At 38.0% G+C, this 19,740-nt stretch overlaps 3 protein-coding genes across 4 annotated transcripts in view; all 3 read right to left on the reverse strand.

The window, feature by feature from the left end:
- The window catches only part of ABI3BP (ABI family member 3 binding protein), a 302,331-nt gene that overhangs the window by 225,312 nt on the left and 57,279 nt on the right, over nt 1-19,740 (reverse strand). The window lies entirely within an intron of this gene.
- RPL24 (ribosomal protein L24) overlaps nt 1-19,740 on the reverse strand; it is a 304,494-nt gene that overhangs the window by 169,581 nt on the left and 115,173 nt on the right. The window lies entirely within an intron of this gene.
- Nucleotides 1-19,740, reverse strand: part of IMPG2 (interphotoreceptor matrix proteoglycan 2) — a 52,675-nt gene that overhangs the window by 12,572 nt on the left and 20,363 nt on the right. The window contains exons 6-12 of one of the 2 annotated variants that reach the window (XM_052664666.1): nt 14,485-14,531; nt 13,953-14,044; nt 11,056-11,217; nt 8,172-8,230; nt 6,519-6,536; nt 4,167-4,411; nt 3,500-3,582 (exon numbers count right to left, since the gene is read on the reverse strand). In XM_052664666.1, coding sequence (XP_052520626.1) covers nt 3,500-3,582; nt 4,167-4,411; nt 6,519-6,536; nt 8,172-8,230; nt 11,056-11,217; nt 13,953-14,044; nt 14,485-14,531 — 706 coding nt within the window. The remainder of the gene's footprint in view (nt 1-3,499; nt 3,583-4,166; nt 4,412-6,518; nt 6,537-8,171; nt 8,231-11,055; nt 11,218-13,952; nt 14,045-14,484; nt 14,532-19,740) is intronic. The other variant, XM_052664676.1, reaches the window with a different exon arrangement.

Consider the following 19,740-nt stretch of genomic DNA (forward strand, 5'->3'; position numbering starts at 1 on the left):
ACTATCAACAGTAATGATGAACAAGGAACACACAAAATGAATTTGCCAATTACATGAACTGTGGGAAAAGAATTTGTTTTTAAGCCTCCAATTTGCACACAATTTACTTGTAAGACCACACCCCAGTTATTATTTGGTTTACAGTTAGAATACTGAGCACATTTTATCTTTGAAGATTAATCCACTCCCACAGTGTCTCATGAGGAAATCATATTGAAAAAAAAAAAAAAAGAAAGAAGAAAAAGGGAAATTAAATAATTTAATCAAGGCTACAAAAGTAAGCTCCCTGCCTAAACTCAGGAGTTACTGCTTTGCACGGATACCTGTCCCAGTATGAATGCTGTGCAGTAAGTCAGAAATTGACCAAAAAAAAACCATCTTGAGGTAGGTACGAAAAACTGCCAAATGAAGAAAGTAGAACTTACAGTTAATTACTGATAGTGATTAGTAAAGTTGAGTGGACAGCATACAAGGGTTTTGGTAATAAATATGACAGTTCAAAAAAAACAAAACAAAACAAAAACTATCTATTTAAACATTTCTGTCTTCTAATCTCCTTCTAATCTCCTTCTGGCATGAATGAAGCCTAAATACTTCTCAGTCTTGGAATTATACTCCTGGTTGAGATGCAGGTGAGTTAAATTTTCATCTTCCTTCAAACTATATTTGAACACTTTAGAAATAAAGCAGTGAATGTATTTTTATCTAATTACTCGTCTACCAGACTTGACCATGGTTTTTATATGCACTTGTTGTGCCACCCAGCCTTCTTGTATTTTTGAACGTATATGGTAACTATCAGTTGAAAAGTATATACACCAGAGAGACATGTGCTCCAGCAATTATCTTATTTGGCAAAACTGACTATTATAAATAAACCCATGAAAAAAAAGAAGTTACTGTGCAAGATTAGAAACAAATTACACATATAAATTCCATAAAGAATGAAAAAGGACTACCAGCAATAGCTGCTCAATGCATTTTTATGTTGAGTATTTCGTTGCCAGAAATTGCACTTCATCATTTATTTTAATGTGGATAGATGTTCCTATGACAACGAACATTATTCAAAGATTCTTGTTACAGTGCTATATATTATATTAACAAGTTTAATATCATATTGGCAAGTTCTTTTTTTTTGCTAATGTCTTGAAAGGCTTACAAATATGACAGATGACTGCAAACATAGAACACCCTCCCTGATTTTCCGTTTTCTGCTGCCAGAAAGACATTGTGCTCAATAAGCCAATGCATTCTACCTGTTGTAACTCAACTGAAATAACAAGAAAATACAGGTTTCAAAAGCTAGACTTGTTTTTTTCTTAATTTTTAAAGAGATTTGTAAAAGGTCAAATAAAGGAATTAATGATTAGTTGGTGCCATCTGCTAGCAATAAGATGAAGTAATGATAGTCCCACATTATGTCATGACACAGTACGATTACACAAATCCAACTCATTCCCAAATCAGCCACAAAAAATAATAGCTGAATTCTTTTTCATAGGTACCAGTTCTACGTAATATTATCTACTTGAAACTCAGCGGTTTGATATCTGTGCAAATATTTGACTAATCAGTTCAGCCTTGTTTATTGTTTAAGCAGTTTATGAGTCTCTTAAATTTATATGAAATTATTTCCCAGATTATCTGTGCACATCCAGTAATATTTCTTATATGTACCATTCCCTAAAATTTGTTTAAAACTAAGTAACATCACAAAGCTACCTCTACTACAAAGTCTTGCATGTATGTGTCAGTATAAAAATGGCTGAAAATTGTCCTGTTAAATTAAAGATATATAACGTTTTAATATAGTTAGATAGTTGTAGTAAATAGACAGTCTTTCCTGAAAGTTAAATCTGACCATGTTTAAGCCACATACAGCAAACTCATACAAATTTGCATTTTCAATACTAATAGTTATAGAAAAACAGGGGAAACTGGTAACGAAGTTAAGGATATTCTACCTGTGACCAATAGAACAGACACCATCAGCTTCTGTGAAGTCACTAAGAGTTTTGCTTCTATGAATGTTTCCGAAGTTGGTCTGACATAAGGCATGCTTGTGCTCATTACAGCATCTCATAGAGAGCATAGTGAAAATCTGTCATCAAATACAGTTGAATCTGTTTTTTGTGGCATGAACTGTGCTCATTTAATTTTGGAAAGCATGTTTGTGTTACACAACAGAGTAAAAACCTACTGGGTAAATCCTTAGGCCCAGACAAAGCCCCAACATTCAGCTGTCAGTAGAATTAATTAATCCAATCTCTTCATCACTGGCACCTCACTTGGTATCTCTGCTTGAAGCCCCGCTACATTGTACAGACATGTTCAGGGGTACTAACTCTCTTGTCCAACAGGGAACATTCATCTATATCCTGAATTGTTTCAGAAGTGTTCAGAAGAGATAATGATACATTTTCAAAAAAAGAACCAGAAACCAGTGCCTACTAATTTTCTGTGTCATTTGTGTTGTGGTTGGCTGGTGGCTCAGCATCACTCAGTTGTCTGTCCCCCTTTTCAGTGGGATGGAGGAGAAAATAAAAAAAATAATGAAGTAGAACTTGTGGGTTGAGATAAAACTATTTGCTAAGATAGAGAAAAGGAAAAGAGTTATAACTATTTACATATATAGATGTATATGACAAGTGATGCTCACCACCCTATGCCCAATGCCCAGCTAGCCCCCAAGCAGCAGAAGAGAGCCAGAAGAACTCCCACACCCTTCAAAACTCCTTTTGTATGATGTCATATGGTATAGAATATCCCTTCGGCCAGTTTAAGTAGCTGTCCCTATCCTGTTCCCTCCCAGCTCCTTTGGCTCTTCACTTCAGACCTTCAGAGCGGCCTTGGCTCTGTACAACACTACTTAGCAGCAACTGTAAGCATTGGTGTGTTATCAACATTACTTTTCTCCTAGAACAAAACATAGCATCATACTAGACTTGCTGAAGAAAACAATTCCGTTCCAACTGAAACTAAGACGCTTTACTGGCATCAAGGATGTGGACACCTTTTAAAACCCTAACAAAGAACTTGCAAGTAAAATGAAACAATAACAGAAATAGCATATAAAACTTACCCTTTTACCTCTTCTAGCAGCCTGCTTTAGTCCTTACAACTATTTCTCAACTTCCATAGAAAGGTAGTGCTGTGGGTCTAATCTTTTTTTCTTTTTCTTTTTTTCTTTTTTTTTTTTTTAAAGCGATTTACAGCTTAAACATTATGCCAAAAACAGACAAAGGAAGAAAAGAAGCCTGAAGAGCAAGTCATGGCTAGACAGCTATGTAATATAAGAATAATCATGGAAAACTTGTTCAACAGAAAGTTATCAGATGAGAGATTTCACCAGAGGTTTTGCTCCTCTGTACATAAACAATAAGATAGAGAAGTTCTGAGTGCTGGTTTTAATTCCATCTTGCTTAATTAAGCTGTTTGAATGTATGAAAAGGACAGATGACAAACTAAAAAGGACACTGCTCAGAACCATACTCACATCAAACTCCACATGCTCCAGTACAGTTGGATGCTCAGTAATCCGGGATGGATCTTCTTGAGTAGGGTGTAATATTTCTTTCACTAGGAAAATATAAATACTTAGACAATAAAACCTGCAGTAGCAGTGTAAAGAAATTGGTTTAGAACAATTGGTTTAGACTGAAAAACCATTTTTCATCACAGATTTGTGAGACTTGTTCAGAAAGTTGGCCATGGAGATTTTTTTTCTGGAAATATCCCCAGATCACTCACAGGAAGTACAGAAAAAAAAAAAAAAAAAGAAAAGAAAAGAGAACAGATGGATGGAACACTCTTGATCCTCCACCAGCTATGGCAGGATCATTTTCCATATTCAGTGATAAGCCAGGTATTTCCTTTGTGCTGCTCAAGGCAAATACAAAATGACTATGCTGAAGGTCATCTTCATGCTGACGGCAATATGCATCACATGAACTACATCTCCTTTCTGTTCGTGTTAATTGTTGAAGAATTACTGGAATTGCATTCTACAAATGGTGTCAAAGAAAAATGGGAAAAGGCAAATCTAATGGACTGAGCATGGGATATCACTCCTAATGACTTGACCAGATTAGCAAAACAAACCTTTGTGTTTGTGGCTCCTTTTTGATTCATCAGAGGGCTGCTGAATCATAAACAGTACTCACCATTAATAAGCTGGAGAGAGTTAGGGTCTAACGTCAAAGAAGTGTTTTCAAGCAAGGCATTTTTCTGGAGAATTTCAGCAATATAATCTTGGAAATCGCTGATGGTGTAAACAACTGTTGGATTATCTTCTATCCCCATAAAGGAGTTGTCCTCCACCTTGTTGGAATGAAGGTTAATCAGGTCCCAAGTGGCATTGCTGATGGCTTCTCCATCAAATGTAACAGCATAGTGAACTTCCACCCCACTTTGGTTTTACAAAAAGAAAGAACACTGTTGAGAACTGCAAGGTTTTTCAAGTACAGCAAATGCAATACTTTTTTTCAAAGAACCTGTGTCAGCAGCCTTTGAAAAAAAAATTAAATTATACTGCTTTTAAGCATTCTAGTTAAAACTAACTTAATTGGTTTCACATTTGTATCTGCCTGTATGTTTTCTACAACTGATAAATTCTGAAGGAAAAGGTTACCAGAGCGTGACATCTGGTCTGGTCCCAGCCCTGTGTTTTTATTTCTGAACGTTAGAGGGACCATCAAGAGAACAAAATCTTGGCTCTCTGCCAGCATATCAGTAGACCCAGCAGCACAGCAATGGTGCAAAAGATGTTTTTAAGGTCATGATGAGAATGGCTCTGAAGTAAGAAAAGAGCCCTGATCACTGTCACAGAGTAGTGTCAATCTGCATTATAATAATGCCTTTAGCCACTCTTAGATGGTATTTAATGGCACTTTGTAATTGGAAAAGCTTTTCTAAACTCATTTATTATTGTTCTTTAACAAAGATGGGACCCTGGACAGCCTGATCTAGTGAATGGCAACCCTACCGAGGGGATTGGAAATGGGTAAGGTCTTTAAGGTCCCTTCTGACTGAAGCCATTTATGAAAGTTTCATATCTGTGAACATCTTAGCACTTCATTACTGACTCTCTTCTACTTTCTTGTTGGTGCTCTCCCAAATACACCTGGATGTCCTCTTCCACATGACAGAGTTCAGATAGATATTCAGATAGATAGATATTCAGAGATAGATAGAGTTCAGATTTACCATACACTGAGCATAAGTGCAAGAGAGCCTTAGAAAATAGAGCATACTTTGGCCATACAGAGACCGCAGCAAAAGAGTGAAGTAATCTATGAAGTGCTAGGAAAACGTGCTCCAAAGACAGGTTTCCCTCATTCCACAGAGCTGGACTGTATTGCTAAAGTAACAGCTCTGTTCAGGGATGTCTCTAAAGCCCCAGTGCCAGGCACAACAAAGACATAATCAGCAAACGCTGACTAAAACCAGGAGCCTGATGAAGTTTTGCTGCTGGAGCTGTTACTGAAATGAGCCCACTGTAGACTCACCCTGGGTACTGACTGTCAGTAGAGGAAATGAAAAAGGACTGTAGTAGTGAAAAGGCAAAGCGAAGATGGAATACAGTGTTTTAGCAAAAAAAGAACATTTAGTTTTAAAGCAACTCTGCTGTTGTATTAATTGCCTGCTGCATTTAATAATTGCTAACTAATAACACCATCATCTGTCTAGAAAAGGCCATGTTTGGTATTTCGAACACAATCTTTCTGAATTGTTGCATGCATCTTATTCTGTAGAAATGCAGAGTAACAGAGGATAGCTGTCACTCACTATTGATTGTGAACAGATTTACCCAGTACCTTACCTTTAAAATCAAAATGTTCATTCTCTGTAGAACAGTTTGTGAAAACTGGCTACGTCTTTGCTGAGAAATACACAAAAGTAAATAATACTACCAGTAATTTAAAGGTTGTGGTTTGTTCCTCTGTCTGCGAAATTCCTCAAATAATACCAGAGGAAAATTTAGGATGCTTAACTTGCATATGTCTACCAAAAAACAATTCCATGCTGTTCTCATATTCTGCTAAGAAATGAGTGCAAGATTATTGCTAAGATGTGCAGCAGCTATGGCCTTGAAGATGCTAAGTCAACTGCCTTTGTTGGATAACTATGATTTTCTTACCAATTTTAATTTCTCTTATAATAGTCATCCTATATCTAACTAATTACTGAAATTAGAAAGACCTTGAAGAGTCATTAAGTAATACCGTTTTCTTCCCAAGAGGTCCCTTTTGTAGTCAGCCCAATAGCTGACTTTGTTTAAAAAAGTTCTCCTCAAGCAGTTTTTGATAAGCAGCCTTTAAATAAGCAAATTATGGTTTTTTGTAATCAAACCAGATTGGTTACTTGTAGTTTCTGGTAGAAGTCCCTCACGCAGTATTTTTGCTCAATTTGTGATTTTGGTGGAGCCAAAACCGCAAATCCCCAAGACACTGTCCTCCAGCTAACATATGCTTTCTCATCTGTATAATAAAAATATGTATAAAAGTGTTCTTTACCTGTCCTCCTCAGGAGAGCTGAATAGAGAAATAAAAAAACAATAGCAAAACCTGTTAAATCTGTATTACTATTTCCTTAAAGTCTAACTTCACCAAATTTGCTTTTGTATTCTACAGGGCACACAAATTTGAAAATCCATACAGCAAAATGATTTAAAGTTGCACAATAAACTCCTCTGCTTTTCCTGAATTGAGATGCTTCCTATTGATCACAATGTATCAAAGCAGAACCATTGCTCTGTAGTGCAAATAACACTGTTAAATTCCTGCCAGTAAAACAAGAAACAAGGCTCCCCAACTCTAACTAAAGGTAGTTCACAAACACGTTGCTTGTCATGCACAGCAGAGCACAGAAAGCAGCTTTGGTACCCTGCCAGAAATACCAACCTTTTATTTTTCTTCTGAAATAAAGAGAGAGCTTGCAGATGTATTAGACTGCAAACACTGAGATGGAAGACTTAACCTCCCAGGCAGAGCTAAAGCAGGGTTTTCCCATGTCATTGCCCCAGCTTGTTGTGAGTGTAGCCAGAAGTGAAAGGAAGAAAAGACAAACCTGCCTTTGGGCTCCAGTGAGGGCTGAAGACATTCTGTCATTCTGTTTTCCTTGCAGATGCAGGGATAATTACTACATATCTATGAATCAATCTCATCAAGTCAGGTAATTATTGTCTCACAGCCACAACAAAGTGGAGTTCATCAATCCACAGGGAACATTCCTGCCTTGTTGCTTCAAGCATTTCATAATTTGATTGCTATGCCATCCTTTTTTGACAGTATTATTGGAACACTGTCCAACCATATGGTTCCAACCATAGAAACTTCCTCACTATAGCTGTTTTGTTATCTGGAAGTTTTCTGGTTAAAATTTTTTGGCTGAAATACTTTAAGGAATACAGCTTACAGAGTTTCACATAGAAAACACAAATTAGATTGATTCACAAAAAGCCTTACTGGATTCTGAAAGTCATATCCAGTCAATTACAAGTTCAGTCATAATTTGTGATCCATATATACCAAAAATCATAAATCAGATGTTTGATATATAATACACAGGATTCCCCTTTTTTTTCCCCCAAAGTAACCTAAAGTATAATTCTGAATCATAAATCAACTTGAGAAAACTAGTCCTTTAAAAAGTATTTATGAGACTGAAGAGAGTTAAAGCATTCACCTGCCTTTGCTTTGATTAAAGGGAGAAAGCCTTTACATACTTCAAACACCAACCTTTGTAGTTGTCTCAAGTTAACATCAATAAGTTGAAAAGTAAACACAGTGTATTTTCTAAAAAGATTCCCATGTTCTTCCTTGTTTAATACTAGGACATGTCAACGGTATCAGATATTGATTTGAAATAAGAAAACATCTCTTTTAATTTTAGGTATGATTCCCTAATATCTTCCTTAAAATGAAGGCAAACATATCGTGGGGTTCTCTAGTGGGTGAGGAGCAGAAAAAAGACAAAGGCATTTATACACAATTCTGTATGTCTATTTTGACCTCTGCACACATACACCATTATGGAAGCACTCTTCCTTTGATTAACCCATCCAACAAATTCCCTCTCACTGATGTTCTTCCAAGTGTGGTGCTAGGGCATTGCACCATCAGACATGATGAGCCTCAACCAGAACATTCACATCAGTATTTTTTTACCTGAATTCCATGACATGGATGTTTTTGTATCCAGGTAGTCCTTCAAATACATTTTGGATCTATTTTGAAGGGAAAAAAATATTAACACAAGTTTCCTCCATCTACTCCTTGTAGCGAAAAATCAGAAAGTATTTTCAACATTTTCTAAAATCCTAAAAAAGCATCTGAGATTCTATTTCTAATAGGGAAAAAAACTGTTAAATATGCTCTTTACAGGAGAGTTTTGGTGTCGCTGTTTTATTATAACAAAAGGGAAAGCAAAAGTATAAAGCACGCCATCTAGCATCCCCCAAGAATTGTATACAAACAGTAAAAGAGGAGAAAATTCAAACAGACCCTGCAGAGATCTGTACAACATCTGCAAAGATGACATTCATGGCCTTATTTATGCACCACAAACTCTTTTTTGCTCCCAAAAATTCCATTACCTCCTAAATCTCCTCAGATTTAAATAAATTCAGGAAAAACGCTTCAGACCTTGGCAACCAGAACAAGGGAAGCAATGACAGCTGCTGTAGGTACAGGGATCTCAGATTCCAAAGATGCCCAAGTGCAAAACATAGTGCAACACATGGCTCATCTCTGCTGCTCTAAACATACAGAGGGCTCAGGAGTGACTAGTGGTGCTACTCAAGAAGGAAGACCAAAAGCAGAAGAATGGTAGCATGTCCAGGCCCAATTCAATAGTTAATTGTGTTGACAAAAACAAGAAACAGAATACTACAGGTTCATGCCGGCTTTGGTATTTTTCCTCCCGAAAGATCCCTCCCAGTTGAGAATTATTTTCTACTCCTCAAATTCTTCTTCCCCTCCCTAGTCTCCCTATTTTTAAACAGTCTCTGGTGAGATTTAAACAATCCAAGTGCTGCTGACTTTCTTTTCTTTTTGTTTTTTAAACAGCTTCTTCATCCAAGCACAGAGAAAACCAGGCGAGGGATCAAAGGAGTGGAACATCCATGTGCCAGGTGGACTCTGTCCCATCTGACATTTCTTCCACACACACACTCCATGGCATTGCTACTTGGCCACACAACTAGGAAAATTAAGATGTCTAGCCTAGGCTAGCAACTTGTGACAGTTGTGGTGATGCTTTCTGGCTGCAGTTGAAGAGTACATCTCTTTCCCATCTGGCCCAGGATCTGGCCCAGTAATTCCCCAGTAAAAGGAATTCAACAGAGAACCCCCAGTAAATGAAACTAAGAAGGAAACAAAGCTAGAATAAAGATGATCCCACCATTTAGTACCCTGGATGCTTCGCCCAGGAGAAAGAAAAGACAAGCTCTCTGCCCCAAGAAAATGTTGGTAAGAAGATTGCCATCATTATAAACAAAAAGTAAAGTAAATAAATAAAATAATGAAAACAGCAGGGAGAAATAACTCAGGAGACAGTAGCAGATTGTATTTTAAGTACCTTTTTGCATGTCGGTGGGCCAGTAACTTTATATGTAGTATACAAATTAAAGCATTCAATTTAATCAAAATTAAATTAACTTGAAGTTAATGTTCAATAAATCATTCATATATGTACACAGATATATGGTTATTTGCATTTTTATATGTGTGTATATATATACATGTACATATATAAGCACATATGTATTTTTCTTTGAAGTTTGTGCCGAAGAGTCTAAACTACAGTTCATTTCCAGTGACTCCAGTGGGATTTAAGCATGTGCTTAAGAAGATTTCTGAAGTTGGAAGGTTTAAATATGTGTCCGTATGCACTGCTGATTATGGACATTAATGAAGAACAAGAGATTTTTCAGCAGCCTAGATTTCAAACAGCATCTCATTGCTGCTCCTACGTGGAAATAACATGAATTCTGTTGTTCGCTAGTTCATCACTTACCACCTCACTTCTGCAATCAAAAATCTGGACACTGCAATCATTAAGAATTTCTAAATCCCATTTGTGGGTTCAGCTTTTGTAGGGCACCCAGAACATGCCCACATGAGCAGATGCAGATGGACCTGTCTGTCTTCTGCCTGCACTTCATACTGCTGCAGTGTTGTATCAGAATTACTAGAGCTGCTTTCCAGCACTGCCCCAGCACAGGCTGATGGCTCCGAGCAGCAAACAATTCACGTCCTGTCATTTGGAGAGCATGGGCAGTCTGGTTTGCCAACGCTCTCAAACTGTGTTTTTACTCCCTACTTTCAAATCAACTATGTGATGGAAGAATTCAAACCTGAACAAGATCTGAAATAAATTCTCTACAGAGAGACTGGTCACTAGAGAGATTTAGTTAAATTCTATGATTCTATGATCTAAATATATCTTTAAAAGTTAGTTACTTAAGGAAGTAACGAAGGTGCGTCAAGAGGCAAAATAGAATCTTGCCACTTCTGTGTGACTTCAAAAGCTCTACTATTGTAACACTGACAGGAAAAGTTGCTTAAAAATTCTGAGGATGGCAAGGACAAAGTTAGAAACAGGACTTTAAAAGAATTAGAGTGCAAGTTGTCTTTCATTTCTCAATAACACTTGGCTTAGGTTTTTTTGCTAACAGAGTGTGTTGGAAGAAGTGCCTCAGAAAGCTTCCTGTTTGGAGTAACAGGGGTCCAGCATGATCTCCCCAGAAGCTTACTTTTGCCTCTTTTGCTTGGAAAAATGAAAGCATGTTATTTCATAAGAAACACAGGTAAGAAAACTGAAGTCGCTGTTATGCAACTGATGTGCTACCTGTGATGTCTGACCTATAATCTCAAAAAGGCAGCGTGTCAGACAAAGCAGGGCATTCTCAAAGTGAATATCTTCCAGCTTGCCTCAGGCAACAAAAGCCCTAAGCTGGTTCTGCAGAGCAATCCTAATACAGATGCTATGTGCTACTACTGCTTTGCAAGAGTCAGCAAGAAGAAAAAGAACTCGGGGAAAGTAAATCACCTGAGAAACAAATTGCTCAGAGAGTAGCTGATACTTTGCAGTGTCTGGGTCACTCAGCTCCTCGCTGTACTTCTCTCCAGCAATCACAATGCTGAACTCAATCATCTGCTCAGTTACAGGTCTCACTGGAGTCTCATCCTCCTTCTTTATCTCATTATTGATCTGGAATGAAAGGAGAGAAGGGAGAAAGCAAAAGGTGATATAGTGCTTTTTATTTTCCCATTTGACTGTGGCTTTTTTCCCAAGAAATAAATCCCCTTTACCTGCTGCAGACCAGATTCCTACTTATCCTGGATTCACTCCACATGGAAAGCATCCCCAGATATGGCAGCACGTACGTGTGGCCCTGCCAGCTGTCAGCACACTGCATTGCTCAGCCTGGGTCCAAACGTCTTTTTTTGTTTTTTTTGTGAGGGCCAGAAAATTCTACAGACCTGAAGGGTTCTCTGGCCCTTGATGTAGCAAAAAAATAAGACCTCTTCATAAATGCTGTAAGGACAGGAACATATCAGGGCAATACTGGTGGGCCAAACAGATGGCATGATGAATGTACTTAATGATATGGAAGCTGCAGGCCAAAGAACAGTATGCTGACTTGAGCCATCAGCACACCTTATGTCATACGGTACAAAGGAGTGCAAGAAAGTCTCAGGGACAAAGTGAAAGGTAATAAGACAACCTAATTAGCCAGAACGTTTTTAGTACTGTGTATTGCCATTACTTCTATTTTCCATTTGCACATCTTTGCTCTAGTGCAAGGTTGTGTCATTGACCTGAGTTACAAACAGAAGCCCAGCAGAGCCAGTCTGAAGTGCAACTGTGGATGCACGAAGGGGTCACCTGAGCCTAATCAGCAATGGGCTGATTTACCCATTTATCACAAGGTTCCTGTTTATTTTTTCACTTAGAAGACAATTTACCTTTGCCAAGTTCTACATTTTACATGCACAGTGTGTACAGATACCCTGTGCAATAATTTGGCTTCAGGAACTAACAGCTGCTGTGGGCAGCAGTGAATTCCAGTCAAATTTTCATCTAGCTTGAATCAATGAGCAACATGGGAAAAGCCATTTCTATTTCATTCCCCACTATTTTACAACCAGCATACTATTTCCTGTGGTATATTGAATGTCAAGGAAAACAGATCTTGCTTCATGGTTCTATTCTAGAACAAAAGTCTGGAATTTGGGGGATTGAGGAGGAGGCTGGCTTAAATCGGCTAAAATGTATTTTGCTATTTACATGTGGCAGTTGCCTTTTCCCTATTAAAAAGTTAAAAATGAGCCAGCAAAGCTGACATTTTCAGCAAAACTGCAGCTACGTATGGTGCAGGGAATGGAACAGTTCCAGAAAGCATGGCTGCCACCAGTGAGCACTTGTATATTGTTTAGGGCCCTCTCAGATTTTTTACTTAAATTCTCTTCCCCCACCCACCCCTTCACACCTTTTTGACTAAATAACTTCGTTAAGAACCAGAATGATTGGTACACTGCTTAAAGCCAGCTATTATTTCACAAATAAACACTTAGTTTGCACATGTTCTGCTGCTACATGACTGTTTGAAACTCCATGTGATCTGAATCATTTATCAGTCCCCCAAAAACAAAAGCACGCTCATGAAGATGAGCTTTGCTCACTCTTGGTCTTGTAATCTGCAATGCATTTTGGCTGCTCAGAGCAATGATGAGGTGAGAGGTAACTGTAGAGAGTGCAAACACTGTAGCAGCAGCAATCCAATTCTGATTTCTTTCTGATTTACTGAGTGGTCTTACACTCTGCTCAGGTAGTTCTGTTTCAGAAAAAAATAATGGTGTACATGGGACTAAACCACAAGTGTGTCCCATGGTATATAAATATAAAATCAGAACCTGGACCAGAGTCAGAAGCTGCCTGTCTACTTCATACTCAGTGTTTATTCCTGGAATCACAATATCAGAGCTCAGCAGACACATGTGAAAGCTCTAGAGAAAGTCTGGAATTTGGCCCAGCATTGTTTCTCAGCCATACTAGGTTACTGAATGGTGCACAGTTAAAGCCCAGTACCATAAATCAGCTTCCAATTATATGCAGCACGTGTAACTTGGTATGCTTCTCAGTAAATCCAGTGAGAGTTTCACATTTATATGAAAACAAGTGCCAGCTGATTCATATGGCTGGTTTGCAAAATTTTCTTTGGTGGTCAGGTAAGCTCAAGCACAGTGCATTTAGAATCTAGAGTTTGGGCTTAAATTTTAATCCAGAGGATCTGTTTTCTGGAAGCAAACACTTCCCCAGGACCTGTCTGGTGATCAGCACTTGTGAAAGCCAGCTTACTTCTACAGAGACATTTAATGTACTTGCTGTAGGCTTCCCTGTGTTGGGAGTCGTGTTTTAGATACCAAGGTGAGCTTGACTCTAAAACAATAAATAAAAATTCACTTTGGCAGAAGAGGAAAAGGAATGGAGAATTAGAAGGCATCTTCAAGACTACCCAGGCTATCTCTGCTGTCCTAAGTTACTGTACTACTTGGACATTTCAAACACTAGGACAGCAATTTAATGTGTATCACGTTCCCATAGGAATAACAACAATCCTTCTCAGAGCTTTCAAAGTCCATAAGCATTCATTAACTAGTCCTGTTTAGTCACCAGAAAAATCTTCACTTGATAGCTCATCTGTTCTCTCACACAGATGGAGAAGGCACACTGCAAAACCACTGCAAATGGAATAATACCTTCACACAAAGTTATGTAAAAGTTTCTAAGGTTCATTCCCAGTTTTTATGAATTCTTTATTTATGCTTAAAACTTCTTCATGTACTAGAAAATAGAAATGGTCACTGTGGTCTTTAGCAAAGGCAAGAGAATGCTAAACCAAATGAAAAAAAAAAAAAAGAAGAAGAAAGAAGAGTACTCACAGTAGTGTCTGCATCTTCCATCTCTTGGCTGGTACCGCCTGGAGGACTCTCAATTGAGACCTCATGAGGAGGAGGAACATTGGCAGCTGCATCTGAATTTGAAAGAGCAGTATTGTTATTTTTGCTCATGTAAGTGTAGATACACCCATGAGCTCAGCAATCATAAGTAGTAACTCTTGATTCCTATTTCCATCATCATGAGAAAAACAACACAGGAAACACCTGAAGAGCCTCAGGAAAAGTATCAAATATGCTAATCAGAATTAAATGCTAATGTGCTGTCTAAGCAGCACGGTATTTTTAAGAACACAATGTAAGTGCAGTAAAAACTGCCCAGGACTGATCTCTCAAGTCAGATTTTTCTCAATTCATTTAGTAACAAAATAATGTCAGCAAACACCCTGAACACCAGAACAGAACCAGCATCATTTGGAGGTGGAAAAATTCACAACTTTTTCACAAATCCACAAGACATTGCTCCATTTTCAAGTAATTCAGAAACAGCTGCGACAAGATTTAGATGAAAACTGACCTCTCAGTGTGGTAACATCAGCATCTGAAGCTGGAGTTGGAGTTCCACTGTTAAATAAAAACAAGACCAGAAGTTGAAGTTGGGAGTAGTGAGACAGATCAACCAGTTTTTGTTCTCTCTGTAATTCTGCTTCAGCACCAAAGAGCATGTTTGCAAAAGAAACTTCTCATGGTGGCGTTTTGCTGGTAACTTCATAACTGAAATATTGCAAAGCTTAATTTTTATCTTCTGCAACTTAGGTCACTTGTGTAAGATATTATCTTGCAACACACAATGCATCATTTGCATCTCTGGGGTTGCAAAATTCTTTTGTTTCAACTGAAATCCACCACAAAAAAAATGCATTTGGCCCTCTAGTGCTTCCTATTATGAAGTAAAAGTGAAGACCACACAAAGATATCTGTAATATCCTATAAAAACTTCAATTTTAAAAATGATCTGCAGTGCACCAAAGCATCCTAGCTGTACTGAGATAACTGCAAGAAGATGGGGCCATCTGATCATAAATTTTACTCATCTGCAGATACTCATCATTCAAAAGTACCAGTTTCTAAATTCAGTTACTACGCTTACACACACACACACACACACACACAAAAAAAAAAAAAAAAAACCCACCAAAAAACACCCACCAACTCCCAGCTTGAGGCCAAAATATGAAGAAGGAAAGTATTTCAAATAAAAATCAGATGAAGACTGCGAAGACAGTCTGTCTGAGAAAAAAAACAACAGCTTTAACACTGCTCTAAGAGTAAATCCAAATTCCTTGGAGCCAATTCAGTGAGCCTGAGCAATTGTCAAGTTACCAAAAGTGAGAGAGAGATTGATAGAAGCAAGTGTTTCCTGAATGAAGAGAAATTGATTCTTTAAGTTTGTCACATATTTTAATACAGACTTACAAATTTGTAAGATTGGAAACTTAAGTGCTGCAGAGCATTTGAACACTAAAGTAAGAGCTCTAAAGATCAGTGAAGTTCGTTGTATTAAGATATTTGTCCCATTTCCAAAGGAACTCATTTTTATTGGTGGACATTTTTGTGCCATAAAGTAAATACTGAGGCAATGAGTCTTCACTGTATCATACACAAGTGCTTATTTTACTACTGAGCCATGCTTTTCTAGCCTTGCTAGGTCTGATTTTTGATTCACATACTAGATTATTGATCCTGCAGGCTTTACTCAAACAAAACTCAAACCACGGTTGATGGATATTTTGCCTTCTTCAGGATTTATAACCAGTCTCTGTATCTCTCTCCCAAAAACCAATTCCAGTACCAGCCAAACATATCCAAAGTTGCATACTGAGATGCCTGGGCACAGGCATATGATAAAATGTGACAGTTTCCATTAACTAAAATCTCAAACATTGCTTCCTCCCTTACTTCTCATAAACATTCAACACTTACCAATAAACAGACTGTAAGATTAATCTGGTGAATTTTCTATTTAGACCAATAACATTTTCACCCATCCTCTCCTGGGAGGCATAGACTTAATCTTGTGCATAACGACTAAATGCCACACTACAGTAAGCTCAGGAAATTAATTAAGCTGCCAAAATGAAACCTACTTAACAATCAGAAAATATGAACAATAAACAGAATAACCTCCAGATGAGCAAAGCAGAAAACACAGATTCAAGAATAGAAACTGTAGCTTCATCTTCTTGAACAACTGAAGCCTATAAGTTCTACACAAGCTTTGAAATGCACACAAGAATTTGTGTCTGCTTCCATCTCGTGGACACTGCTACCTGCTTTCAGCCAGCTCAGAACAAGGTAACTCTCTTCCTGCTCTTTGGCAACCTCAGTATATATTGGAATGATTCCCAAGGGCGGAAAGACAAATCTTACTAGTGAAAGATGCCCTTGCCCTTCACCAAGAGGTCAAATAAGATGATTTTTAAGGTTCCTTCCAAACCAAAAAACTCAGTGATGTGTAGTGAAACAACTCTGCTACAGGACTTGTAATATTCTGCTGAAGTGTTCAAACTCATATAAACACATCAGCTAAATCTCATATCAACCCGTTTTACTCAGAAGAGGTCAGACAGAACTGTGGCTTGCTGACTAACCAGGTTCAAAGTTCAACCTGAGACCTCCAGTATTCTCTTTCACTGCCCACACATCTGTACTTCATACAAGGTCCTTATGGCTTTTCTGGTCAAATCACCCACAGATTTCACCTACACGATACCTGCCAGTTCTCTGCAGGTGTGTGCTGTAGCTTGGGACATCTCACAAAAACCCAAATGACTACTGAACCAACCCAACACCTAAGTGCAGTGTTAGGCCTGACTAAGGGTCAGATGGTGGCATCTCCATCTGCTCTCTGACCCCCCGCCCCCTCCTCACCAAGGCCAGAGGAGACAATAAGATGAGAAAGTTGGTGATTTGAGATAAAGACAGGAAGAATGCTTACCAATTGCCATCACAAGCAAAACAGACTGAGATTAAGTTAGTTTATTGCTCATGAAAATAGATTTGTGTAGCGAGGAACAGATAAACATTAAAACACCACTGTTCCCCCCATCCCTTCCCAGGCCCAATTTCACTCCTCCTTCCCTGACTCCTCTACTTGGCTCTCCAGGGGCTGCAGGAGACTCCAGGGGACTCCTCTTTCCTCACTCTTCTACTGGCTCTCCAGGGGTGCAGCCCCTGAGGACACATCCACCTCCTCCCATTTGAGTTCTCCATGAGCTTGAGGGAACTCCTGCCCCACATGAAGCATTAGTCCTCCTCCTTCAACTTTTTAAATACAGGTTGCTGAAGCACAGCTGGTTTTCTGACAAAATTTTACCTCACACTAGGCTGAAAATTAAAAGCCAAGGTTTAAATAAAGCCTTGCGTAGCCCTAATCAATCTAATCAAGAAAGACCAGACAAGAACTGAATTTGGTCGCATTAACAGTTATCAATTTCATCTTAGGAGGATAAAAAGGCTGCTTTAAGAAACAGTGCTGTGATCACTTTCTGCACAACTTTGCTTCCAGATCTCTACTAGAAGTTTTTGATATTCATCAGCTCATGTACCAATTTGAATGTATCGAAGTCTAATTTGTTCAGTCAAGCATTTCTTAAACATGATTGTGTCAGTGCTCATATTTAAAAGCCTTTCTCAAAGGGAAGAAAAAAAATATGTTTATGGGCTGATTTTCTTCTTTTAAAACCTTTTAAGCAAAGGTGTAACTAATGGAGTTAAATAAGCTCGCAATTTCTGAAATATTTTGTCCAAGTACAGAATTCAAGACTGAACCTTGCATTTAGATTTTTTTTTTTTTAATTCTACTTCCATTCATCTTACTGTTTATGTAGGAAGATTTTGAATTTTGAACTCTTTTATTTTTAATTAAAGCAGGACAAATCTTTCATATGTGTTATCTGACAGTAGAGAGAACAAAAGATAATACGCAACTAACAAGGAACAGCCTGGAACTCTACGTGGGGTAAAGCTGAGCAGATGCTCAATAACTTCTGAAACAAGCAAAACTGTTGCTTCAAATGGTGGCAGAAAAGGAGTTCAGGTATGTTTCTACATCACTGCAGGCAGACTTCATGTACTGTTGAAATGATCCCAGAATAGAAGACAACCTCTTTTCTTTCATTAGGCATGATTACAGTAAAGGTACAAAATTTGAGTTGATACATCATCAACCATTGCTGCTAGCACCAATGAAGTATGGATCCTAAATTTGCCAATGTATTTACATCAGAGTACGTAGACAGAACAGAGGAGATCTGGACATGATTCATTGTGCCTAATTTCAGTGAGTCCACAATCAGCAAGAAACAAATATTTCTACTTATTTCACTATATTTGACATTAATAGGTGGTTGAGAAAAAGTAAAGAATAGCATGTTGTTATGTTCATCCTTCCCAACTATCTTGTACTCCTTATGTTTCCTTCAGGACGCTATAACGCATATAGCATTTGAGAAAGGTTATGACATACAAGCAATGGCTTCCTACCACTGAATTTTTGTGCTACTTCTTTACTTTCAGTTGGTTCTCAAAATCTGGTTTTTGACCCACCAGGAACTAGACAGGACAACTGTCCTATTTTCATGTGGTATCCTCCAATATGAAAAGAGCAAAATTCATTATGCAAAGTCACAATGGCCAAATGAATAAAGAAGTCATTAAAAGCCTGTAGCTGATGTTTCCCACACTTCCAGCCTAAGAAAAGCTCCGATGTATATTATAAAAATCTAGATTGTTTCCCCTATATTGCTTTTCCTTTGAGGTTTTCTCTTCCATAGTACTTAGTTTAATCCCTCAACTTCTTAAAAAGCCAGGCTAGCACGGTGTTTAACCTACGTGCATGAGTGAGTCTTACTGGAACAACTTTCATCCTGCTGTTATGTAATTGCCAGTAATGCTGGATTGTGAGTTATTCTGGGCAATAAATCACAAGTGCAAGCCACCTTTCTGTAGGCTACATCAAAACTATTTTAGCATTTAACTAGCTGAAACGAGCATTTTCGAACTAGATAAATCACAGTATTGATAAATAGGTAGGAGTGTATCGAGCATATTAAATGTTCTAAATCACAGCTTCAATTCTTCAGTTGCTTATAGATTTCATCACAGTCATACTTTAATTTAGAAAGGTAATGCAGTTAAAATACCAGATATCAAGGATCTGTCTTCATCTCCAGATCAGCTCTGAATTGGGGAAATGAAACTGCAATTGTCTCACAGGGAAAAAAAACTCAAAGCTCACTAAAACAAACAAAAAAGAAACAACATGACACTTTTCAGTTTCTTGTGCATGGCCTATGCTCTAGAAAAGAAAACAAACCTACTGATAATTCCTATGCTCTTACTGATGGGAAAAATAGACTGAGAAATACACCTAATGCCTGGCCTCTGAACTAAAATAATTGCTTCTGTGCAGTAACTGAAGAAAAGGAAGTTCACCAGGGGATAGATGAAAGCACACTCCTGCTTCAAGACATCTTGGGGAGAACCTTGTCTTCTGGCAATAGAGGAGCCACATTTAAACATCTCCTTTAGATATCTACAGCTGGTGCTTTAGAATACTCCCTCCACCTCTTGAGACATGAGACCAGGTCAATTCCCTGTTCCAACAGAGATATCACAGCCAAGTGGTAAAACAGCTACATTCAATTCACTGTATTGCCCCACACTAAACACGTATCTACAGGATCACTAGGATCTAACATTTTCTGGAAAAGCATTTCAGAAGTATTCTTTTTTTTTTCTTTCTTTTTTTTTCTTAATACTGATGACCAGG

Source organism: Tympanuchus pallidicinctus, unplaced genomic scaffold (genome assembly GCF_026119805.1).
Source record: "Tympanuchus pallidicinctus isolate F22 unplaced genomic scaffold, pur_lepc_1.0 scaffold10, whole genome shotgun sequence".
Classification (NCBI taxonomy): Eukaryota; Metazoa; Chordata; class Aves; order Galliformes; family Phasianidae; genus Tympanuchus; species Tympanuchus pallidicinctus.